The sequence below is a fragment of the Artemia sp. Qi Xiang Cuo genome, chromosome 13 (genome assembly GCF_049724085.1).
Source record: "Artemia sp. Qi Xiang Cuo chromosome 13, ASM4972408v1, whole genome shotgun sequence".
Classification (NCBI taxonomy): domain Eukaryota; kingdom Metazoa; phylum Arthropoda; class Branchiopoda; order Anostraca; family Artemiidae; genus Artemia; species Artemia sp. Qi Xiang Cuo.
In genome coordinates this window covers 8,741,662-8,768,166 of record NC_142806.1, presented here as the reverse complement: position 1 = coordinate 8,768,166, position 26,505 = coordinate 8,741,662, and the positions used below count along the sequence as shown (strand labels likewise).

The window sequence follows — 26,505 nt, the reverse complement described above, 5'->3', positions numbered from 1 at the left end:
AATTGGAAATTCAAAAGGCTAGTGCCCTTTTTAATAGTCAAAAGTAATTGGAGGGCACCTAACCCCCCTCTCACGCCCACAATTTCCCCAAACACATCCAATCAAAATTTTGAGATAGCCATTTTATTCAACGTAGTTTAAGTTCTAGAAATTAGGTCTTTGAGGATGACCACCCCCCCCCCCCCACAGCCCTCAGGGCAACAGTTGTAAGTTATTCCCTGGGCACATATAAGGTTTTTATAGAAAACGTTGTCGTAGATACTTCAAAAAGGGTTCATTCGATTGGAAATTGAAATGGCTAGTGCCCTTTTTAAAAGTCGAAAATGATTGGAAGGCAACTAACACCCCTTCAAGCCCACCATTTCCCCAAACACATCCAATCAAACTTTGAGATAGCGATTTTGTTCAGTGTAGTTGATCTCCAGATAGAAATTATGTTTTTGAGGAAGACACTACCCCACAGCCCTCAGGGCAAGGGTTGTAAGTTATGCCCTGGGGGCATATACAGTTTTTATAGAAGGCGTTGTCGTAGAAACTTCAAAAAAGGCTCATTCTATTGGAAATTCAAAAGGCTAGTGTCCTTTTTAATAGTCAAAAGTAATTGGAGGGCAACTAACCCCCCTCTCACGCCCACTTTTCCCCAAACACATCCAATCAAAATTTTGAGATAGCCATTTTATTCAACGTAGTTTTAAGTTCTTGAAATTAGGTCTTTGAGGACGACAACCCCCCCCCCCCCCCCACAGCCCTCAGGGCAAGGGTTATAAGATGTCCCCTGGGGGCATATAAGGTTTTTATAGAACGCTTTGTCGTAGAAACTTCAAAAAGGGCTCATTTGATTGGAAATTGAAATGGCTATTGCCCTTTTTAATAGTCGAAAATGATTGGAAGGCAACTAACACCCCTTCAAGCCCACCATTTCCCCAAACACATCCAATAAAAATTTTGAGATAGCCATTTTGTTCCAAGCAGTTCAAAGTTCGGGTAATTATATCTTTGAGCAGGACACTCCCCTCAGAGTCTTCTGGGCAAGGATTATAAGTTATGCCCTGAGGGTATATAAGGTTTTTTTTTAAATCTTTGCTGTAGAAACTTGAAAAAGGGCTTTCAATTTGATTTGAAATTGAAATTGAGAGGGCTAGATTCAATTTGAAATTAAGAGGGCTAGTGCCCTTTTTAATAGTCAAAAGTAATTGGAGGGTAACTAACCCCCCTCTCACGCCCGCCATTTCCCCAAACACATCCAATCAAAATTTTCAGATAGCCATTTTGTTCAACGTACTAGAAAGTTCTGGAAATTAGGTCTTTGAGAATGACACCTCCTCCCCCCCAGCCTCAGGGCAAGGGTTTTAAGTTATTCCCTGGGGGCATATAAGGTTTTTATTGAAAATGATGTCGTAGAAATTTCAAAGGGGCTCATTTGATTGGAAATTGAAAGGGCTAGTGCCATTTTAATAGTTGAAAGTAATTGGAGAGCGACTAACGCTCCTCTCACCCCCACCATTTCCCCAAACACATCCAAACAAAATTTTTAGATAGCCATTTTCATTAACGTAGTTGAAAGTTCTGGAAATTAGGTCTTAGAGGATGACAACCACCCTAACAGCCCTTAGGGTAAGGTTTGTAATTGATAACCTGGTGGCATATAAGGTGTTTATAGAAAGCGTTGAAAGTAAACAGATTTTTTTTTGCGAATGGCATCAAGTTTTCCCTTTCAGGTCAACTAGAGGAGGTATGAAACTAAATTAAACACTACTATTTATGTCCAGATTTTTAAAAGGGTGTATGTTGTTAAAAATTGCTGAAATTTTTTCTAACCAAACTATAAAGTCTTAAAAAACGAAAAGATTTTAAGTATTATTTTCTTTTCCCCTGAAAAGACTATGTCAATATAAAACGAACAGAAATTAATTATAAAAAACTTTTCCCACAAAATTAGTTTTTGAAAGAAAACTAAAGAACTCCATTAAACAAAATATGAGCGAAAATAAAATCAAATAATCTACCAAGCGTGAAACTTCCACAATTCAGCATCGATAAATAAATGAAACCCAAAATGAACAGAAATTAAAACAAATAACCGATTCAAACTCAAAACGAGCAGAAATTCATATAAGTTGGGCTCAAAACCCTTATGTCTTCCCAAGGCCAGAACATAATTTGCACTTTCCTGACGAAAAAAATACAAATGAATGCATTGTCAGTTTAATATACATTTACTGATATTTAGTAATCAAAATGTTGATATTATTTATTCATCAAAGTTGCAAAATTAAAAACATTTATATTTTTTCAGTTTTTTATTTTTTTCGGTTTTTATATTTTTTCAAAGAAAAAAAAATATATTTTACCGTGTTTACTTTTCAAAATAAAATGCTATTATCCAAAAGAGACTGTAATACCAACAATAAGATGGGGCGTTTTTTTCAGTCTATTGCTACAAGCAGGATTACCAGGACTGTCTTAAACCTGAGGGAGGATACCCATCTCATTCTCCTCAAGATTAAAAATTTGTATGATAATACTTCTATTTTTTAGAACAATAATGACATCTGAAGAATTACACTCTATAAAAGAATTTTCTAAGAGGGGAGGGAGGGTGTTTGGTCAGAATTATAGAAAATACGATATGATTTCTCGATTATTGTTTCTATCCAAATTTTATTTATTTTTTCCTTTCATTTGAAAAAAACTTTTTTTGTAATCATTTATGTTCCTTTTTATATAGATAGCCAAACTTTACCTAAATATGAGGATATGGTGAATAAAAAACAAATCATAAATTTGCTTATATGCAATTTTGTTTTAAGAGTCGGGCAAAACATTAGTGTGTTTGTGTGTGTGTGCGAGGGAGGGGGGGGGGTCAAAATAACTTTATGAAAAAGAACTTTTAAAAATATTAGAAACAGAAAATAAAAACGTAAAATCAGGCGCAGAATCATCGAAAAAGTAATCAGATTAGCTAGCTTCATTTTTATTTTATTTTTTTTAATATAAAATTTGGTTTGCCAGCAGTAATCGTTAAATGAATTGTTTAGAGACTGAATTGACAAAAGCCATATAGCAATCAGCTTTAAAAAAAATCCAAAAAGAAGAAATATTTCTGGTTTTTAACTTACCGAACTAATCATCTAGTAGAAGAAATATCCAAACCAAAGCTCAAAATCAAGTTCATAGTTCAACCGTAATTAAAAATAGTTTCAGCCGATTAAATATAATAATTTTCCACTTATGGGTTAAAACTTTTAGCTTTATTGCATTATTCTCCAAAATTTTGATTTAGGAATGCCCTCTTTACCCCAAATGTGAATAAACGTCTCGATGCCATCCTTTTTCCAACTGTTGTTTCCTTCAACTCCATTCTTTAAATAAATACTTAGCTTTTGTTGAACAATGTCTCGAGAAAAGAATCCACATGGTGCATTTGATTATTGAGAGTCTTGTTTTCTGAAAAAATATTGTCTTCGTAGTGATCACAGTAAACAGAATATACAGTATCGACAAAGGCTATACTCTCCGTTAAAAAATATAATACAGTACCGACAAAGAATATAATACAGCATCTACAAAGGCTATACTCTCCGTTAAAAAAAAATGTGAAACATATATAAAAGCACACAAGATTTATGCTCCGCCTTCGCGCCCGCGCGATACCGATGTACCCATCACGAGAAGCCTATGGAAAAACCTGTCTTTTTTTGTCCGACCAGTAGCAACTAAATTAAGTTTCTGACGTATATTTCCAGGGTCAGTACGCGCGGTATCAAATGTGTCTCATGTTTGGAAAAAGAAGACGTTACAGTCTACAGTGGTAGTGATGGGATAGCTTCTTCCCCTTTACATATTTGGTTTCAAATAGATCCTCTCAATTCAATCTTCCTCCCTCGTGGATTCAAGGAGCCCATATGAAGAACTTGTATCAGTTCTTCATATGGGCTTGAAATACATTGGGTTCAGGAAATAAGTGCTCATTCTTTAAAAGCAAAACCATTTTTGTGCTCTATCCGTGTAAAAAAGAAAACAAATTAGTATTCCAACTTGGTACTTTGGAGTATGTTCCACAAAACTATAGCAAAAAGTAATTAAGAAACAATTATTAAAGAAGCAGTGTAGCCATTGTAACAGGTTTCCTGTGAAATATCACAGGTTACTTTTGTGGTCAAATGTTCACAGGTTTTTGCCGCGAAGTGGCAAAAACTCAGAGGGTTTGATCCAAAGATTCAAGGACTACTAAAACGACATTTTTATTGCTTTTTTGACACTTTTCACCGTGGATGATACTTTGACATTTGAGAATGAGACTCTTGGTATTTAGGACTATATTATATAGGGAAGATGCGGGTTTCTTTCGAAACGGGTTTATTTCAATAGAGAATTGGATTGTAAAGCGTGGTTTGTTATTCAGTTTACACTATTTAAACTATTGTTTTTTGGGATTTAGGGGGAAAAAGGTACCTAGGTTAGGTTACGTATTTAATATATGCTATGCTTTATCCCTTGGTATTTAGGACTTGGTTTATAAATGAAACTCAGAGAGGAGAGAAACTAACAAAATGAAAAATAAAATCAAAAAGGGTGAAAAAACGAGGATTTTGTCAGCCAGTGGCGAACTATTAAGAATAAAAAAAATAAGAAAATATTTCGACAAGGACCTCCGCCAATTCGTCCTCTTTGCTAAACAAAAAGAAGAAAAATATAAAAAAGAATAAAAATCTAACCTTCCGAAGTTTACTCTACAAAGACAGAACAGACACTGAATAAAAACCAGGCAGGAATCAATGAAAATGAATTTACCAAGATGATTGGGCAAGGATCTTTTGCCTTGCAATCGTTTTAGCTGGTCTACAATTTCGGACTTGGTTTTAGGACTAAACAGAAAGTCCTAAAAGCCTTGTGTTTAAAAGAAAAAATTAACAACTTGCTCATTAGCAACCTAAGTTTCCTCGTGGAAAATCAACTATTTATGATTTAGTTCATATGGGCATTTCATTTACCCAGCATCGGTTAATAGACTATGATAGCATCTTCAATTACAAGAAAACACTTAACACACTGTGCGTCATTTTGTTCAGGTGAGGATAGTATTTTCATTCGGCGAATGCAAGACAGCTAAATGGCATCCTAGACAAATGCTACATAAGGGGTTTTGCCATTACCTCAAAATCAGACAACGAATCTTAGCCATAAAATATCATACTTAACGGTTATTTAACTTCCTATTCAGAGTCTTTTCTGAGTCAGAGCTTCTTTGAGGAGAAGTATTCCTCTTTACATTGTTCTATCAATAGTCTTTTGACACGCTTTTTTGGCTAAACTGCTATATGTGCGATGTTCGACAATCCACGACACAAATTATCGTCCAAAAACATGAAGACCTAACCCAAACTTCCCTACAGAGGGATCTTTCGGAAATTGAAAAGTCATTTGATCAATTTCAATGATACAAAAACAAAGGAGGTTCTGATCTCCCGATCAAAAGGGCTAAACATACACCCCAACTACATCTTCACTAATGAAACTATAAATAAGTCCTTTTGCTAAGCATACACCTCAACTATATCTTCACTAATGAAACTATAAATAAATCCTTTTAATCTCCCGATCAAAAGGGCCAAGCATGCACCCCAACAACATCTTCACTAATGAAACTACAAATAAGTCGATAAGCCTCGTCTCCTTGCTGTCTGCTTCTCCATAGATCTTTCCTAGAAGATCTTAGAAGGCTCACCTTGATTGTGTGAGAACTTCCTGTGCGAAAGATCTGGGGATCGCTCTTCGCTGGAGAAGCTTTCTGCCGCCTAGCTCACAAGTCTTGCAATCAAACCGGTTATCGAGTACAGACACCCACTTTATGCTTGTGCTTCGAAAACGTTGTTGGCACCAGTTTAGAAGATCCAAGATAGTGCTTATAGAGCATATTCAGTCGTTACTCACGACTATCAGCATCATGTTAGTGAAACGTATGATGTTGTGACAACGGCTGTTTTCTAAAAGTACCTGAATTCATCTCCTTCTGTAGAACTTTCCCATGGCTTTCCGGTTTTGTCCACCAGACATGGGAGACAGGAAGGCTCACAGCTCAGTCCAATTTTCTTAAGTTTGACACACTGAGAACAGAGTACTTTTTGAACCGCATCGGCCGCCTTTCTACTCCGATTGGAACGATCTTCCTGGAGACATTTTCCCTAAGAGTTGGTCTGTCAATTCTTTTGAAAAAAGCTTCAACAGATACTTTCAGCCTCGGTTGGATCAATGTAAAAGACTAGCGGCATATCAGGTAATTGAATGTACCTTGAATTTAGGAATAAAAAAGAATGTTAAGCACAGAAGGCTGCAGACATTCGACCCGAGTAAGGCGTGGCAATTAGGCAATTTTGAACCAGTGTAATAGAAAAAACATGAATAGTTACCAAATAAGAAAATCTGCCAATTTCGATTCTAAGTTACCCTAAAATCTATCAGCATCTCAGCAAATATCGAACCTTATTAGACTAAATAATATAGAGTAAGAAAGGAGTTATTTTTGACAGGAGTTCCGACTTTACACCACAAAGGAAACAGATTTACCATAAAGGAAAGCTAGAACTTCTACTGAAGAGCAGAAATTATTGTTTGTAGGCTAGGTTGGCAATTATACAACCAACATTCCGTTTTATTTGGAAAAGCCTGGCAATTTTTCTTAGTTCACTTTTTTCACTTTCTTGCAAATAAAACGCCAAAAGCGAAAAAAGTAGACTTGTTAGTTGACTAAGTTTTGTTAAATCGAACGCAACTCTTGATTATAAGTCTTCTAGTAAAGGTGATAAAAACGAGGTCTTTACAAGCTGCTTTCGTTGCCTCGGCTCTGGCATAATGTACTTATATTTTATAATATAACAGTATATTATATAAAGTATGCCGTATAATAGCAAACAAATAAAATAGTACATAATTTGCAGTATATGTACATATAGTTGTGCAAAATAAATAATAGTATATAATAACAGTAGTACATTGTATTTTAGAATACTGACATAATTACTAGCCTATGCCAAGTATGAATGCACTTGAAAAAACTTACCATAGGTAGGACAAAACCATCGTTATAATCTGTGTGCTCTCCGATCAGATTAACTCTTCCTGGGGCCATGCCATAGACCATATCGTCACTTACTTCACCAAAGCTCTCAGTAAATGCTGCAATAGCAACAGCTAGAACGTCTTCAAATGCTCCACTCATAATAAAGATTTGGCTAAGGATTCTATAAAATAATAAGAGCTGTTTTAAGACCCTCAACTCAATTCAAAAATAAAGGATTTATTAAATTTAAAACCTTACAACTTGAGAATAAAGAATAGCGACGAGTGATTGCAGCGCTTATGGCGACAGCTTCTGAAACTAAAGAATAAAGGCGAACAATTTTAAAGCCGAAAAACAATTTGACAAACAGATGTTTGATATTTAGAACAATATGCATAAGGGAATATTAGGTTGAATTCTTTTACTATTTAGTAAGCGGCAGATTTACGCTCGATTTGGTTATGAATGAGATGTTTAATTTTATGGTGGAAAAAATAGCTTCTAAGTCTCTTCCAAAGGAGAAAAAGAGGTTTTTTCAAAGAAAAGTACAGACCCATATTAAAACTAATGTGATCAGAAGTAGAGTTATATAACAATTCAAACTTAAAGCAAACAGATTGTTGCTATCAATTAATAAATTAAAACTATAAACGAACAAAAAGCAAGAAGAATCAGATCAAACATAAAGATCAGGTTAGTAAGTGAATCCTGAAAGGAACATAAGTTAGAATGAATAATCAAGTCAGTCTGAAAACAGACAGAACTTACCACAAATACGAATAGAGCTACCAACCCCTCAGCTTTCGGTCCCATTTCAGACCCTCAAGATAACTTGAGTGTCATTTGCTCTTTATCCAGAAGGAAATATATATTGATGGTATTTGTATGATATAGCCCCGACCTAATATCCTTCATCTAAGTAGAACCTGTTTCTCTGGCGCTCATTCCTAATGAGATATACCTAAGTATGATAAAAATACAATACTTTAGAAACAGATTTAGGCTATATATTTGCACATTAGGGGGGTAGCAATTTTGTTCAGCGTAGTTGATTTCAAGATAAAAAATATGTTTTTAAAACATATTTAAAACACTATTAAAAAGGGCTAGTGCCTTTTTTAATAGTTTAAAGTGATTGGATAGTGACTAACGACCCTCTCACGCCCACCACTTTCCCTAACACATCCAATCAAAATTTTGAGATATCTATTTTGTTCAACGTCGTTGAAAGTTCTGGAAATTAGGTCTTTTAGGATGATAACCCCCTCAGAGCCCTCAATGCATGGGTTGTAAGTTATGCCCTGAAGGGCATATAAGGTTTATATAGAAAGTTGTTGTATATGATTTATAGAATAGATTTAAGTCTTCCTCAAACCCAATTTTTATTTACAAGATATTCTACCTGTTCATGAGGTAGAAACTTTGCGAGTCGCGGGCTGGACGCTGGTCTTCTTCATTATTCATCAAGAGAAGTAGAAATCAGGTAAAAACGAAATGGCTGTGGAATTTCAAAATCTTTGCAGAATAGTTGAAATATCTAAGAGCTATGTTATTCTAACAGAATTAATAGTCAAAATTAGCATTATTTTTATTCCTCGAAAATTACTGTATATAAAACTTTGAATACCGTATCACAAAATTAATCATTTATCTTTGAATATTAGTCCGTCGAAAAAAAAACTCCTTCTGGCAAACTTCAGAAGTTTATTAGAACTGCGGGATGTGGCTATAGTTATCGTAAATGAAAATTAACTTATCCACTCTGTGTGGACTGAGGCCATTTCTTTTCCAAGTCACTATCATAGTCACATTCAGACCTAACACCAAAAATAGTCTTTTTGCGGTCACACTAGTCGCACGATGTTTTTTTTTTTTGCTTTTTTCTCCATACCCGGGCATTTGGTATCGAAGGAGTTGTCGTAGAAACTTCGAAAAAGGCTCATTCGATTGGAAATTGGAGTGGCTAGTGCCCTTTTTAATAGTATAAAGTGATTGGAGGGCAACTAGCCCCCCCCATGCCCCTCATTCCCCCAAACACATCCAATCACAGTTTTGAGATAGCCATTTTGTTCAGCGTAGTTGATTTCCAGATAGAAAATATGTTTTTGAGGAGGACACTCCCCCAAAACCCCAGGACAAGGGTTTTAAGTTATACCCTGGGGGCATATAAGGTTTTTTTAGAAGGCGTTGTCGTAGAAACTTCAAAAAAGGCTCATTCGACTGAAAATCGAAGGGCTAGTACCCTTTTTAATAGTCAAAAGTGATTGGAGGGCAACTAGCCCCCCCACGCCCATCATTCCTCCAAACACATCCTATAAAAATTTTGAGATAGCCATTTTGTTCACCGTACTTGATTTTCAGATAAAAACATATTTTTGAGGAAGACACTCCCTCAGAACCCCCTGGGAAGGGGTGTTAAATTATGTCCCTGGTACATATGAGATTTATAAAAAAGGCGTTTTCGTACAAACTTCAGAGAATGCTCAATTGATTGCAGATTTAAAAGTATAGTGCCCTTTTTCATAATCGAGATTGATTGGAGGGCAACTAGCCCCCCCCCCCACGCCCATCATTTCCCCAGACACATCCAATCAAAATTTTGAGATAGCAATTTTGTTCAGCGTAGTTGATTTCCAGATAGAAAATATGTTTTTAAAACATATTTAAAAGACTATTAAAAAGGGCTAGTGCCTTTTTTAATAGTTGAAAATGATTGGATAGTGACTAACGCCCTTCTCACGCCCACCATTTTCCCGAACACATCCAATCAAAATTTTGAGATATCTATTTTGTTCAACGTCGTTGAAAGTTCTGGAAATTAGGTCTTTTAGGATGATAACCCCCTCAGAGCCCTCAATGCATGGGTTGTAAGTTATGCCCTGAAGGGCATATAAGGTTTATATAGAAAGTTGTTGTATATGATTTATAGAATAGATTTAAGTCTTCCTCAAACCCAATTTTTATTTACAAGATATTCTACCTGTTCATGAGGTAGAAACTTTGCGAGTCGCTGGCTGGACGCTGGTCTTCTTCATTATTCATCAAGAGAAGTAGAAATCAGGTAAAAACGAAATGGCTGTGGAATTTCAGAATCTTTGCAGAATAGTTGAAATATCTAAGAGCTATGTTATTCTAACAGAATTAATAGTCAAAATTAGCATTATTTTTATTCCTCGAAAATTACTGTATATAAAACTTTGAATACCGTATCACAAAATTAATCATTTATCTTTGAATATTAGTCCGTCGAAAAAAAACCTCCTTCTGGCAAACTTCAGAAGTTTATTAGAACTGCGGGATGTGGCTATAGTTATCGTAAATGAAAATTAACTTATCCACTCTGTGTGGACTGAGGCCATTTCTTTTCCAAGTCACTATCATAGTCACATTCAGGCCTAACACCAAAAATAGTCTTTTTGCGGTCACACTAGTCGCACGATGTTTTTTTTTTGCTTTTTTCTCCATACCCGGGCATTTGGTATCGAAGGATTTGTCGTAGAAACTTCGAAAAAGGCTCATTCGATTGGAAATTGGAGTGGCTAGTGCCCTTTTTAATAGTAGAAAGTGATTGGAGGGCATCTAGCCCCCCCCATGCCCCTCATTCCCCCAAACACATCCAAGCAAAAGTTTGAGATAGCCATTATGTTCAGCGGAGTTTATTTCCAGATAGAAAATATGTTTTTGAGGAGGACACTCTCCCAAAACCCCAGGACAAGGGTTTTAGGTTATACCCTGGGGGCATATAAGGTTTTATAGAAGGCCTTGTCGTAGAAGCTTCAAAACAGGCTCATTCAATTAGAAATTCAAAGGGCTAGTACCCTTTTTAATAGTCAAAAGTCATTGAAGGGCAACTAGCCCCCCCACGCCCATCATTCTCCCAAACACATCCACTCAAAATATTTAGACAGCCATTTTGTTGAGCGTAGTTGATTTCCCGATAGAAAATATGTTTTTGAGAAGGACATTCCCCCAAAACCCTCAGGGTAAGGATTATAAGCTATGCCTTGGGGGCATATGAGGTTTTTATAGAAGGCGTTGTCATAGAAACTTAAAACAGGCTCATTCTATTGTAAATTAAAAGAGCTAGTGACTTTTTTAATAGTCGAAAGGGATTGGAGGGCAACTCGCCCCCCCACCCACGCCCATCACTTCCCCAAAAACATCCCCTCAAAATTTTGAGATAGCAATTTTGTTCAGCGTAGTTGATTTCCAGATAGAAAATATGTTTTTAAAACATATTTAAAAGACTATTAAAAAGGGCTAGTGCCTTTTTTAATAGTTGAAAATGATTGGATAGTGACTAACGCCCTTCTCACGCCCACCATTTTCCCGAACACATCCAATCAAAATTTTGAGATATCTATTTTGTTCAACGTCGTTGAAAGTTCTGGAAATTAGGTCTTTTAGGATGATAACCCCCTCAGAGCCCTCAATGCATGGGTTGTAAGTTAAGCCCTGAAGGGCATATAAGGTTTATATAGAAAGTTGTTGTATATGATTTATAGAATAGATTTAAGTCTTCCTCAAACCCAATTTTTATTTACAAGATATTCTACCTGTTCATGAGGTAGAAACTTTGCGAGTCGCTGGCTGGACGCTGGTCTTCTTCATTATTCATCAAGAGAAGTAGAAATCAGGTAAAAACGAAATGGCTGTGGAATTTCAGAATCTTTGCAGAATAGTTGAAATATCTAAGAGCTATGTTATTCTAACAGAATTAATAGTCAAAATTAGCATTATTTTTATTCCTCGAAAATTACTGTATATAAAACTTTGAATACCGTATCACAAAATTAATCATTTATCTTTGAATATTAGTCCGTCGAAAAAAAAACTCCTTCTGGCAAACTTCAGAAGTTTATTAGAACTGCGGGATGTGGCTATAGTTATCGTAAATGAAAATTAACTTATCCACTCTGTGTGGACTGAGGCCATTTCTTTTCCAAGTCACTATCATAGTCACATTCAGGCCTAACACCAAAAATAGTCTTTTTGCGGTCACACTAGTCGCACGATGTTTTCTTTTGCTTTTTTCTCCATACCCGGGCATTTGGTATCGAAGGAGTTGTCGTAGAAACTTCGAAAAAGGCTCATTCGATTGGAAATTGGAGTGGCTAGTGCCCTTTTTAATAGTAGAAAGTGATTGGAGGGTAACTAGCCCCCCCACGCCCCTCATCCCCCAAACACATCCAATCAAAGGTTTGAGATAGCCATTTTGTTCAGCGGAGTTGATTTCCAGATAGAAAATATGTTTTTGAGGAGGACACTCCCCCAAAACCCTCAGGACAAGGGTTTTAAGTTATACCCTGGTGGCATATAAGGTTTTTATAGAAGGCGTTGTCGTAGAAACTTTAAAACAGGCTCATTCGATTGAAAATTTAAAGGGCTAGTACCCTTTTTAATAGTCAAAAGTGATTGGAGGGCAACTAGCGCCCCCCCACGCCCAACATTCTCCCAAACACATCCAATCAAAATTTTGAGATAGCCGTTTTGTTTAGCGTAGTTGATTTCCAGATAGAAAATATGTTTTTGAGGAGGCCACTCCCCCCCAACCCTCAGGGCAGGGGTTTTAAGCTATGCCCTGAGGGCAAATAAGGTTTTTATAGAAGGCGTTGTCGTAGAAACTTCAAAAAAGGCTCATTCGATTGGAAATTCAAATAGCTAGTAACCTTTTTAATAGTCGAAAGTGATTGGAGGGCAACTAGCCCCCCCCTCCACGCCCCTCATTCCCCCAAACACATCCAATCAAAATTTTGAGATAGCAATTTTGTTCGGCGTAGTTGATTTCCAGATAGAAAATATGTTTTAGAGGAGGACAGTCCCCCCAAAGCCCTCAGGGCAAGGGTTTTAAGTTATGCCCTGGGGGCATATAAGGTTTTTAAAGAAAATGTTGTCGTAGAAACTTCAAAAAAAGCTCATTCGATTGGAAATTCAAAGGGCTTGTGCAATTTTTAAGAGTCAAAAGTGATTGGAAGGCAACTAGCCCCCCCCCCACGCCCATCATTCCCCTAAAAACATCCAATAAAAATTTTAAGATAGCCATTTTGTTCAGTGTAGTTGATTTCCAGATAGAAAATATGTTTTTATAACATATTTAAAACACTATTAAAAAGGGGTAGTGCCTTTTTTAATAATTGAAAGTGATTGGATAGCGACTAACGCCCCTCTCACGCCCACCATTTTCTCAAACACATCCAATCAAATTTTTTAGATATCCATTTCCTTCAACGTCGTTGAAAGTTCTGGAAATTATGTCTTTTAGAATGATAACCCCCTCAGAGCCCTCAATGCAAGTGTTGTAAGTTAGGCCCTGGGGGCATATAAGGTTTATACAGAAATTTGTTGTATATGATTTATAGAATAGATTTTAGTCTTCCTCAAACCCAATTTTTATTTACAAGATACTCTACCTATTCATGAGGTAGAAACTTTGCGAATCGCTGGCTGGACACTGGTCTTCTTCATAATTCATCAAGAGAAGTAGAAATCAGGTAAAAACGAAATGGCTTTGGAATTTCAAAATCCTTGCAGAATAGTTGGAATATCTAAGAGCTATGTTTTTCTAACAGAATTAATAATCAAAATTAGTATTATTGTTATTCCTCGAAAATTACTGTATGCAAAACTTGGAATACCGTATCACAAAATTAATCTTTTATCTTTGAATATTAGTGCGGCAAAAAAAATTCCTTCAGGCAAACTTCAGAAGTATATTAGAACTGCGGGATGGGGCTATAGTTATCGTGAATGAAAATTAACTAATCCACTCTGTGTGGACTGAGGCCATTTCTTTTCCAAGTCACTATCATAGTCACTATCAGGCCTAACACCAAAAAATAGTCTTTTTGCGGTCACACTAGTCGCACGATGTGTTTATTTTTTTTTGTTTTTTTCTCCATACCCGGGTACTTCGTATCGAAGGAGTTTTCGCAGAAACTTCGAAAAGGGCTCATTCGATTGGAAATTGGAGTGGCTAGTGCTCTTTTTAATTGTCGAAAGTTATTTGTGGGCAACTAGCCCCCCCCCCCCACGCCCATCATTTCCCCAAACACATCCAATCAACATTTTGAGATAGCCATTTTGTTCAGCGTAGTTGATTTCCAGATAGAAAATATGTTTTTAAAGAGGACACTCCCCCACGATCCTCAGGGCAAGGGTTTTAAGTTATGCCGTGGGGGCATATAAGGTTTATATAGAAGGCGTTGTCGTAGAAACTTCAAAACAGGCTCATTCTATTGGAAATTCAAAGGTCTAGTACCCTTTTTAATAGTCGAAAGTGACTGGAGGGCAGCTAGACCCCCAAGCCCATCATTCCCAAAAACATATCCAAACAAAATTTTGAGAACCCATTTTGTTCAGCGTAGTTGATTTTCAGATAGAAATTATGTTTTTGACGAGGACACTCCCCCACGACCCTCAGGGCAAGGGTTTTAAGTTATGCCCTGGGGGCATATAAGATTTTTAAAGAAGGTGTTGTCATAGAAACTTAAAAAAAAACTCATTCGATTGGAAATTCAAAGGGCTAGTGCCCTTATTAATAGTCGAAAGTGATTGGAGGGCAACTAGCCAGCCCCCCCCCCCCACACCCACCCTTCCCCCAAACACATCCAATCAAAATTTTGAGATGGCCATTTTGTGCAGCGTAGTTGATTTCCCAATAGAAAACATATTTTTGGGGTGGGCACTCCCCCACAATACTCAGGGCAAGGATAATAAGTTATGCACTGGGGCATGTAAGGTTTCTGTTGAAATCTTTGTAGTAAAAACTTGAAAAAGGGCTCAGTCGATTTGAAATTTAAAGGGCTAGTCGAAAGTGATTTGAGGGCAACTAACCCCCCTCTCACGCCGACCTTTCCCCCAAACACATCCAATTTTAATTTTTAGATAGCCATTTTATTCATCGTGGTTGAAAGCTTTGGAAATTAGGTCTTCAAGGAAGACAACCCCTCCCCCCACAGCCTTCAGGGCAAGGGTTGTAAGTTATGCCCTGGGGGCACGTAAAGTCTTTATTGAAAGCGTTGTTGTAGAAACTTCAAAAGGGCTCATTCAATTGGAATTTGAAAGGTCTAGTCCCTTTTTAAATTGTTGAAAGTGATTGGATAACGACTTACGCCCCTCTCATGCCCACCATTTTCCCAAACACATCGAATTAAAATTTTGAGATATCTATTTTGTTCAACATAGTTGAAAGTTCTGGAAATTCGGTCTTTTAGTATGATAACCCCCTCAGAGCCCTCGGTGCAAGGGTTGTAAGTTATGCCCTGGGGCATATAAAGTTTTAATTGAAAGCGCTATCGTAGAAACGTCAAAAGAGCTCATTCAATTGGAAACTGAAAGGGCTAGTGCCTTTTTTAATAGTTGAAAGTGATTGGAGAGCGACTAGCGCCCCTCTCACACCCATCATTTTCCAAAACACATCCAATCAAAATTTTGAGATATAAATATTGTTCAACGTAGTTTAACGTTTTGGAAATTAGGTCTTTTAGGATGATAACCCCCTCAGAGCCCTCAGTGCAAGAATTGTAAGCTATGCCCTGGAGGCATATAAGGTTTATATGGAAAGTTGTTGGATAATCATAGGCAGCGCGATCGCGCTGCCTAAGTAAAGAACGAGAACACTCGAGAACGAGACAAGAAACGGGGACTAAGTAAAGAGGAGGACACTCTCCCACAGTCCTCAGGGCAAGGGTTTTAAGTTATGCCCTGAGGGCATATAAGAACGATGTTGGCACCATATATTATTTATTAATTTTTTCCTTTAGAGCAGGGCACTTTGTATCGAAGAAGTTGTTGTAGAGATTTTGAAAAGCGCTCATTCAATTGGAAATTGGGGTGGCTTGTGTCCTTTTTAATCTTCGAAAGTGATTGGAAGTTGACTAAAACCCCTTTCACGCCTACCATTTCCCGAAATACATCCAATTAAAATTTCGAGATAGCAATTTTGTTCAGCGTAGTTTATTTCCAAATAGAAATTATATTTTTGAGGACAGTCCCCCTTTGGGCAAGCCTTTAAGGCAAGGGTTGTAAGTTATGCCCAAGGGTTATATAAGGTTTTTTATAGAAGGTAATGCCGGAGAAACTTTAAAAAAGGCTCATTTGATTGGATCTTCAATAGGCTAGTGCCCTTTTAAATAGTCGAAAGTGATTAGAGGGCAACCTACCCGCCTCTCAAACCCACCTTTCCCCAAACAAATCTAATCAAAACTTTGAGATAGCCATTTTATTCAACGCAGTTTTAAGTTCTGGAAATTAGGTCTTTGAAGATTACAACCCCTCATAGCTCTCATGGAAAGGATTTTAAATTATGCCCAGGGGGTATAGAACGTTCTTATAGAACGTGTTGTCATAGAAACTTCAAAAAGGGCTCATTCGATTGGAAATTGAAATGGCTAGTGCTTTTTTTATAAGTCGAAAGTGATTGAAAAGCAACTAACACCGATTCCACGCCCATCATTTCCCCAAACACATCCAATAAAGATTTTGAGATAGCCATTTTGTTCCACGAAGTTCAAAGTTCAGGAAATTAAACCTTTGAGCAGAACACTCCCCCCACAGTCTTCAGGGCAAGGCTTATAAGCTATGCCCTGGGTTATATAAGGTTTTTATTGAAATCTTTGTCGTAGGAACTTGAAAAAGGGCTCATTCGATTGGAAATTCAAAGGGCTAGTGCCCTTTTTAATAGTCGAAAGTGATTTGAAGGCAACTAACCCCCCTCTCACGCCCATCTTTTCTCCAAACACATCCAATCAATATCATAGGCAGCGCGCTAGCGCTGCCTAAATAAAGAACGAAGTGGGCACAATGTGTTTTTTTTGTTTTGTTTTTTTCTCCATACCCGGGCACTTCGTATCGAAGGAGTTGTCGTATAAAATTCTAAAAGTGCTCATTCGATTGGAAATGGGAGTGGCTAGTGCCTTTTTTAATAGTCTAAAGTTATTGGTGGGCAACTAGCCCCCCCCCCCCACGCCCATCATTCTCCCAAACACATCCAATAAAAATTTTGAGATAGTCATTTTGTTCTGCATAGTTGATTTCCGGATAGAAAATATGTTTTTGAGGAGAACACTCCCCCACAACCCTCAGGGCAAGGGTTTTAAGTTATGCCCTGGGGGCATATAAGGTTTATATAGAAGGCGTAGTTGTAAAAACTTCAAAACAGGCTCATTCGATTGGAAATTCAAAGGGTTAGTACGCTTTTTAATAGTCAAAAGTGATTGGAGGGCAACTAGCCGCCCCCCACGCCCCTCATTCCCCCAAACACATCCAATCAAAATTTTGAGATAGCCATTTTGTTCAGCGTAGTTCAATTCAAAGGGTAGTGCCCTTTCAAAGGTTAGTGCCCTTTTTAATAGTCAAAAGTGATTGGAGACCGACTAACGCCCCTCTCACGCCCACCATTTTCCCAAACACATCCAATAAAGATTTTGAGATAACTATTTTGTTCCATGCAGTTCAAAATTCTGTAAATTATCCCCTTGAGCAGGACACTCCCCCCACAGTCTTCAGGGCAAGGGTTATAAGTTATTTCCTGGGGGCATATAAGGTTTCTAGTGAAATCTTTGTCGTAGAAACTTGAAAAAGAGCTCCTTCGATTCGAAATTCAAAGGGCTAGTGCCCTTTTTAATAGTCGAAAGTGATTTGAAGGAAACTAACCCTCTCTCACGCCCTTCTTTTCTCCAAACACATCCAATCAATATTTTAGATACCCACTTTATTCAAAGTAGTTGAAAGTTTTGGAAATTAGGTCTTTAATGATGAAAACCCCTCCCCCCCCCAGAGCCCTCAGGGCAAGGGTTGTACGTTATGTCCTGGGGGCGTATAAGGTTTTTATTGAAAGCGTAGAAACTTGAAAAGGGCTCATTCAAATGGAAATTGAAAGGGCTAGTTTCTTTTTTAATAGTTGAAAGTGATTAGAGAGTGACTAACGCCCCTCTCACGCCCAACATTTTCCCAAACACATCCAATCAAAATTTTGAGATGTCCATTTTCTTCAACGTAGTTGAAAGTTATTAAAATAAGGTCTTTTAGGATAATAACCCCATCAGAGCCCTCACTGCAAGGGTTGTAAGTTATGGTCTTGGGGCATATAAAGTTTGTATAGAAAGTTGTTATATAAATTTCAAAAAGGGCACATTTGATTGGAAATTGAAATTGCCCTTTTTAATAGTAGAAAGTGAGTAGAGTAATTAACCCCCCTCCTACGCCCACCATTTCCCTCAAAAACATTCAATCAAAGTTTAGAGATAGCCATTTTGTTCAACGTAGTTGAAAGTTCTGGAAATTATGTATTTAAGGATGACACACACCCCAAGAGCCCCAAGGGCAAAGGTTGTAAGTTCTGCCCTGGGGGCATATTAGGTTTTAATAGATAGAGTAGTAGTAAAACTTCAAAAGGGACTCATTCAATTTTAAATTGAGAGGGCTAGTGCCCTTTGTAATAGTCAAAAGGGATTGGAGGGTAACTAACCCCCCTCTAACGCCCACCATTCCTCCAAACAAATCCAAGCAAAATTTTCAGATAGCCATTTTGTTCAACATAGTAGAAAGTTCTGGAAAATAGAGCTTTAAGAATGACACCCCCCCCCCAACCCTCTAGTCGAGGGGAGTTATCTATCCCCTGGATGCACGTAAGGTTTTTACTGAAAGTTTTGCCGTACAAAGTTCAAAAGGGTTTATTTCCTTGAAAATTGATAGGGCTAGTGCCATTTTTAATAGTTGAAAGTAATTGGACAGTGACTAACACCCCTTCCACGCCCAGCATTTCCCCAAATATATCCAGTCAAAATTTTGAGGTAGCCATTTTGCTCCACGTAGTTTAAAGTTCAGGAAATTATACCTTTGAGCAGGACACTCCCCCCACAGTCTTCAGGGCAAGGGTTATAAGTTATGTCCTGGGGGCATATAAGTTTTTATTGAAATGTTATAAAATAGAAAATTGAAAAGAATAGTCTTCATTCTTTGGGCTGACTAAACAAATCTTGAGAAGAACCCTCGGAGAATACAAGATGTAAAACCCTGCCGAAAATTCAGTCCGAAAGAAGGTGTTTCCAAAGCTATTGAAGCTCCTCTGGGATGAGCTGGCTAAGGATGACAATGCCAACCTTCAAAATGGGTTCACAGCATGCTTTGACAGAAAGCGTTGCATCAAAAAGGTTCCCGATAGGCGATCAAATGACGAAATCTGTGAGGCAGCTGGTGATTCTGTCTTAACTTCCTTTGAAAAAAGGCTGTTTGTCACTGTTGTTACTGTGTCGCGTAAGCGAACAAAGCTTAACAAGGCTCCCGGAAAATCACTAGCTGAATCGAGCGACAGAGAAGATGAAAATCTTGAGGATTAAAGGACGAGTGAAGTGAAATCTGGCAAAGCTAAAATGAAGCCGAATAAATGAAAGGGGGCTGGAAAAAAATTACGAGAAGTCCTAAATCTTCCTGAACACCAGAAGGTAAAAGCTTATGACGGACAACTGCTTTCAACCGTCACTGTGTAGGACCTTTCTTTAACAACCTGGAGCGACGTCTAGATAAACACATGTTCAGACCGCAAAACATTTGGAATGTTAACGAATCGGGTCTGAAAACATCCACAAAAAAGGTAAAATCATTGCACATCGAGGCCAGAAGTAAGCAGGGAAGATCAAATCAGCAGAATTCGGTCAGTTGCCAACGATTTCTGTTGGTGTTAATGTATTGTGAACACAGTCCCTCCTCTACTTATATCCCCAAGAAAACAGTGTCCGGAAATTTTACTCAAGTTAGCTTTGCCAGAAACCATCATTATCGGCTCAGAAAATACTTCTGGCTGGATGAATGCCTCTTATTCTTTGCTTTACTTGCAGTATTCGATCAATCAAGTCAAACCCTCCAAATAATCACTTGTACTTCTGAAAATAGACGACCAGATCAGCCGATACACCATTGAATTGCTTGATCTAGCTAAAAATAATGGTGTTGTACTTTTAACTGTCTTTCCCCACACTACTCAAAAACTGAGGCCTCTAGAAAGGATAGTCATAGAGCACCGTCAGGCCTGCTACAACCAGGAAGCTGCAAGTCTTATGATTGCCTATAAATATAAAACTATATCAGTGTATAATATTGCGGAGCTGCTGGGGAAAGCATATCCAAAGGTCTTGACTCCTAAGAATATAATCAGTGGAATCAGAACAAGTAAGGTCTATCCCGCTAACAGAGATGTTTTTAAGGATTATGAGTTCCTCTAGTAATGTCTCCGATAGAATGCCTACCACATCTAGTAAAGCACTTACCCGGCAAGTTCCTATACTGTGCGACATTTAGACTCCTTCTTCAACATATACCTCAAAACAGACGCAGCACAGGTTCTGTCTCTAAATAAGAAACAAAGGTCAGCAGATGATTCTTTAAAAGAGATTATCCATTTAAACCCCTTTCCAAAAGGCCCGCCACAAAAAATCAACAGAAAAAAAAATTTATGAAAAATTCAGAAGTGCTCACTGACACCCCTGTGAAAGAACGCATTACTGCTGGGATAAAAGCTGTATCTGCCGATTAAGCCCTTGCCCAGGAAAGGAAGAAAGTCAGAGAAGTGAAAAGGCTAAATGGCAAAAGGCATGTTTCTCGTACCAAGAGATGCAGTCGGAGTGACGATTCTGACGTAGATGAACCTATATACAACAACTCTTCAGACTCCAGTATGGACATTGAAGACAAGCCCCCTACCAGCAACTTCCAATTTGACACTGAGAAAGTCAAGGTTGGTGATTAGATTCCTGTTGAGCTGAAGAGCAAGAAAGGGAATCCTGTTCACTATATCTTCATTATCACAAAATTAGCAACTGAAGAACTTAAGGTTCACTTTCTGAAGGGGACTGGAGCAAGAGACTTTGCGCTAGCTGACGATACGGATAGTGTCTTAAAGACAGAAGTTGAAGTAAAATTGCAACCACTGACAGCTGGAACACCAAGATTAGCGGAACGGCTTACTTTTGGTCCTGATCAGTCAATTTATTATTTGAAATTAATACTCTTTAGTTTTTTTTTAAACTTAATGAGATCCATTGTGCAGTTTCTTATCCTGACAATATTCTTTCTTTTATAGCCAAAAAACAAGTTTTAATGTTCCCCTGGCCACTTTAATGTTTCTTTTGTCAGGTGGCCGAACGTAAGCCAGAGACGGCCAAACCAGCAACAGGGTGGCCCAGGCTCGGAAATTTTGACAACTTGGATAGCATCCAGGTGGAAAAGTGGTGGAGTATTATAATTGTCTTTTTTAAGTAGGGTATTGAATGAGTTACCTTTGCTTTGGCATACTCAACAACTTCTTATCGCTTGAATCGATTCCTGGAAAATTAAAAAATTCAAAACCTGCTGAACATGGGCCAGTCCTATCTATGTATTGAACGAAAAATGAATATTGAATATCGAAATATAAATATTGATATTAGAAACGATATTTCCAAATTTCTGTTTATTTCCAGCTTTTTCAACCATCTACCAGTGAACATCCAACAGAAAAATTCCAAAATACGAAAAATTCTCGTTAATATCTAGTGTAAACTTGAAGTTCTGGTGGGAGGGGGGCAGCTACCCTACCCTGGCCCCCCCCCTTCACTACGTCCATGGCTGCATATAGTGTTTTTTTCGTATTTACCCGGAATAGTTAACTATGAATAGATTTGTAGATCCTATAAGAGCTTTATTGTAATTGAAATTAAAAAAAAAAACTTTTTTCAACTGAAAGTAAGAAGCAAGATTATAACTTAAAACGAACAGAAACTATTACGTATCTGAGGGGGATCACCATATCCTCAATACCTCGCTCTTTACGCTAAAGTTTGACTTTTTGTTCTAATTATTTAAGAATGACTTCAAAATCGCAAAGGTCGTTTAGTTAGATAAATAAGCTCTTTTATAAGTTCTAAAAAAAGCTTTAGCGTAAAGGGCCAGGTATTGAGGAGGGGGTGACCACCCCCCTCATATAAGTAATAATTTCTGTTCGTATTAAGTTTTAATGTCGCTCCTTACTTACAGTTGAAAAAACTTGTTTTTTTTTTTAATTTAATTTCTGATCTTTTTTAAAATAATGCTGTGAAAACCGCCCCTCCCCTCTCCATGGAAAATTTCATTCCCCACGATAAATTCATCCATGGAAAAATCCTCCCACGTGACCCCCCTTGCTCCGCCAGAGAAATCCCCCCCCTAAAAAAGTATGCATACTTCCCAACAACCAATACTATATGTCAACAATGGGCAAAGTTCCTAGCTTGCAGCCCTTCCCTCGGGGACTTTGAGAGTCAAGTCACTCAAAGACATACTTATTAGATCTTTTCGACTATGGTGAAAAAAATGGCTATTTATAAATTTTTATTGGCCGACTTTGGGTAAAATATGAGCTGCCCTCCAGTATTTTTGGTAACTTATAAAGGGACCTAGAACTTTTTATTTCGAATCAAATGAGCCCTTTCCCGATTTTCTAAGATCCCTGGTTCGATACAATCACCCCTGAAAAAAAAAAGCAAATTAACACGCATCCGTGATTTTTCTTCTGGCAAAAAAAAATGCAAAATTTCACATTTTTGTACATAGGAGCTTCAAACCTCTACAGTTAGGTTCTCTGGTATGCTGAATCTGATGGTTTGATTTTCATTAAGTTTTGGGGGGATGTTTCCTCCCTTTTTATAAAAATTGGGCAAATTTTCTCGGGTTCGTACCTTTTTATGGGTAACCTTAAATTTGAAAAATTTTACATATTTTGAATAAGTATCAAAATTCAATTATTTTTTTTTGTGCATTTATTGTTATCAAGGCTCTGTTTCTCTGAGTTTTGGTTGCTACTGAGCCGCATCGCTCCTTATTTACAGTTACCACAAACTGTTTGAAAATGTTTCGCCTGATCAGAGACGAAAATTTTAACCTCTTCCAATTCCCTGCCCCCAAAGTAAAATTTGAAGTCCAATTGTCCCACCTTATTCTCTTCCTTTCCCCAACAGTACTGGAATTTTTAAACTTCATCCCTCAAACCATTCCTGAGATATTATAAATAATTTAAAAGCTCGATTTTACGTATCGTCTTTTGATTTATTAAGGTGCGCTTGTCTTCTAGATTTAACACTTGTGAAACTTTAGAAATCTGGGCCAAAGGAATGATCCTAAAGAGCAAAGAGCGAATGGTTAGCTGATCAAACAACCAAGAAGAAGCATGGTAGTATTTTCTGTTAAAACGAATGTGTGAGCATTGGGTAGTCAATATAATTAAGGGCCATTGTCCCTGGGGCTGTGCGGGGTGAATTCAATCCCAAAGGCAATAATTCAATCCCATAAGACTTTCCGTCATTATTTAGTAAAACTCTTCTATTTAAGCTTTATCGAGTTGCTGACAAATGGTTCGCGTAGCGCATGCACCGACCTCCTGATTCTCTGCCTTCGGCCGGGGGTGCAATATATGGTTGGGGACAAATCTTCCGATGCTTTCCTTATTTCTCCCCAGAATTTCTCCAGGCACCCATTTGAAGCTGACTCGACTCTGGCTTGAGTAAAAATGACTGTTTCAAAAATATCTTCCAATATCATGGGAGTTACAGGGGGATCGGGTAGAAGAAAAGGGCACGGAAGAGAGGCTGATTGCCCTCCAATCAATTTTGGTCCTTAAAAACAGAACTATATTTTAAATATTCCGCTCGAATTAGCCCCTAACCTAGCTTTTACAACCATCAACATAGCTTTTTACAACCATCCCTTCCATGCATAGTGGCCGGGAATAAAAGTTTTTGCCTTTTTCTGTTCTTCTTTTATTTTATTTTGTTTTGGGAAGGGTATATTTTTATTTCCTATTTTACCTTCTGAAATGGGGTGCTCTAAGTCAAAGGACTTACTGATATAATTTTAGAGCCAATCGATAAAGAAATGTTGTTCCTTTTTGGGCCCCTTTTGTGCATGGGGCGCCGCAATAATTTGGTCCTTTTTGGCCCCTTTTTGTGCATGGAGTCCCGAAACAATTTGGTCCTTTTTGTCCCCCTTTTGTTCATGGGGTCCCGCAGTAATTTGGTCCTTTTTGGCCCCCTTTTGTGCATGGGGTCCCGCAACACTTTGGTCCTTTTTGGCCCCCTTTTGTGCATGGGGTCCCGCAACAATTTGGTCATTGTTGGCCCCCTTTTGTGCATGGGGTCCCGCAACAATTTTTTGCACATTAGGCTCCTCTCGAATCAAGGACTTTCGCTTCTCAAAATATATATTGTGAACACAGAAATTAAGAAACCCGCTCAATTAAGAACTTAAGATGGTAAACAAAATTAAGGTAAAAATGAAATGACCTGAAAGGCCATTTGACAATAACCTTGGCATAGGAAGGGTTCCCTTTTTCTTTGGGGCAGCCGTTCATAAAATGTTGATATATCTTGGAACTAAATAAGGACAACGATTTTCCCACTTTCCCCAAACTCACAAGTTTGAAAAAATAGCTTATTGGAACATAGGAATGCGATATAGACCAAGCTTTCCCTCTTCTATAAGAAGTCAAATATTTTTAAATCATCTTTTTTATGTGTTTGCTTTTTGACAGTACTTTCCATGACTAGCACATATTTATTTGACTTTTAAGAAGAGTATACTACGTCTAGCCCCTCAAGGATATAACTAGAGTTTTCTTGTGTAGGGTGACCCGCAAGCTAAAGGGGCTAAAAGGTAGATTACATCATGCTTTTGAATGGATGCATTTACTATAGAAATAATGCTCCCTTCCACCCTCTACCTATAGCAGCCCTTTGCTTAGAAGGGTACGCATGATCATTTTATTGCCTGTATTGAATAAAACCGAGTGTTTTTGAGGGCTAACCAAAACACAGCATGTTAGCTGAGAAATAATGAGGATAAATAATCTATCGTAAATAAATATTATATCGTAAATATAATATTTATTTATCGATATAGATTTATCGTAAATAAATCTATCGAGGATAAATATTTAACTATCGTAAAATAAAGTCGCAGAAACAAACACTGAAAATCCACAAGAGCAAAAAAAGTCATAAAACATGCCAGGGAGATGTGTATTACACCTCACAACTTGATAGGACGGGTAAAGATGGTGTAAACGCAGGTCCCAACCATTGTCACTATACGGGAGGGGGAGGGGTGTGGTTGCATTACAACTTATCATTGGTAATTTCTTCCATGCATAAGTAACTTCAAATAAGTTCAAGTACTTTCCTGTTCATTTATTCTTTTTTCCTGAAGAAATTTGAACAAAGAGACAAAAATTATTAATTACCTTTTAATCCTTTTACCATTTAATTGTCGGTTTGTTTTAAGTTCTACAACCAAAAATAGTGAAAAAATTTACTTATGTTCAAACAGAGTGAAGCCTCAGAACTAAAACAGCAGAAAAAACCTCTAGAATTGACTATGTCATTAAACCAGTTTTCACACATCAAAGTAATCTAACCATAAGCCTAATTTACATACCTAACCATAAACCTAATTTGCATATCTAACATTTTCATAAATTGCATCTTGGTGGAAAAATAATACATTAACCGGTTTTTCCACAAACAATGTTGAACCCAAGCACTAACCTTTCTAGAGGCGATAAGCCATGTGTTTTTGGCAGGAACTCCAAGTAAGACGACAGACTGAGGGAGCCATAGAACTACTGTGTTTTGAAAAACGACATCGGTACTTGTGTAGAATCCGATAAACACGCGAGAAGTGAAGTTTCGTTAATGCTAATGAAATAACACAAAAAATAGGATGAAAATATAATAGTTTAGAAACAAATTTGGGCTATATATTTGCACATTCGGGGTGGGGGGTGTTGGTAAAGCATAACATATATTAAATAAGTAACCTAACCTAGGTACCTCCCCCCCCTAGAATCTCAAAAAACTAATGTTTAAACATAGTTCCCAGAGTGAGCAATATCTCACAAGCCAGCGGAAACCTGTTTTTTTCACTGGATCTCTGAAATTCTATACGCGGTTCTTCTCGTGTGTTTACCGGATTGTACACAAGTACCACGCATAGACGTATTATTAAAACTACAAATTTAAATTTATAAGATTATATATACTTATATATAAATATATATATTTAAAATTATAAGTCTATGGTACCACGACATCTTTTAACTGGAACGATTTTAGGCCAAAACTAGGGTGTTGGCATCGGTAAGAGGCATCAACCTCAGCAACCCTACATCTCTCCTCATGAAAGACCAAAAACAGAAAACATCGGTTATATTCTGAAACAGTTTTACACTACTTTATGTATTAAAGTAAAGTAGTCTAGAAGTAGTATTAATACTACTTCTAGACTTTTGCCCCTTCCTTAAAAAATTTGGGCAACATCCACTAGCCCCTCACCTCCAAGAAAAACTTATGACGGTACCCTTAAACCAGGGCAGAATGTGCAAACCAGTTGAGCAGGCCATGATCGACTGCTAATTTTAAGCCAAATGTATTAGTATTTAATGG

At 37.6% G+C, this 26,505-nt stretch overlaps 1 protein-coding gene across 2 annotated transcripts in view; it reads right to left on the bottom strand.

Moving 5' to 3' along the window:
- Nucleotides 1–25,469, bottom strand: part of LOC148944911 (galactokinase-like) — a 106,060-nt gene extending 80,591 nt beyond the window's left edge. The window contains exons 1-2 of one of the 2 annotated variants that reach the window (XM_089099532.1): nucleotides 25,377–25,469; nucleotides 7,061–7,241 (exon numbers count right to left, since the gene is read on the bottom strand). In XM_089099532.1, the coding sequence (XP_088955658.1) occupies nucleotides 7,061–7,219 (159 nt within the window). In that variant the 5' untranslated portion in view covers nucleotides 7,220–7,241; nucleotides 25,377–25,469. Of the gene's footprint in view, nucleotides 1–7,060; nucleotides 7,242–25,304 lie in introns of both variants that reach the window. The other variant, XM_089099531.1, reaches the window with a different exon arrangement.
- Between the last annotated feature and the right edge of the window lie 1,036 nt (nucleotides 25,470–26,505).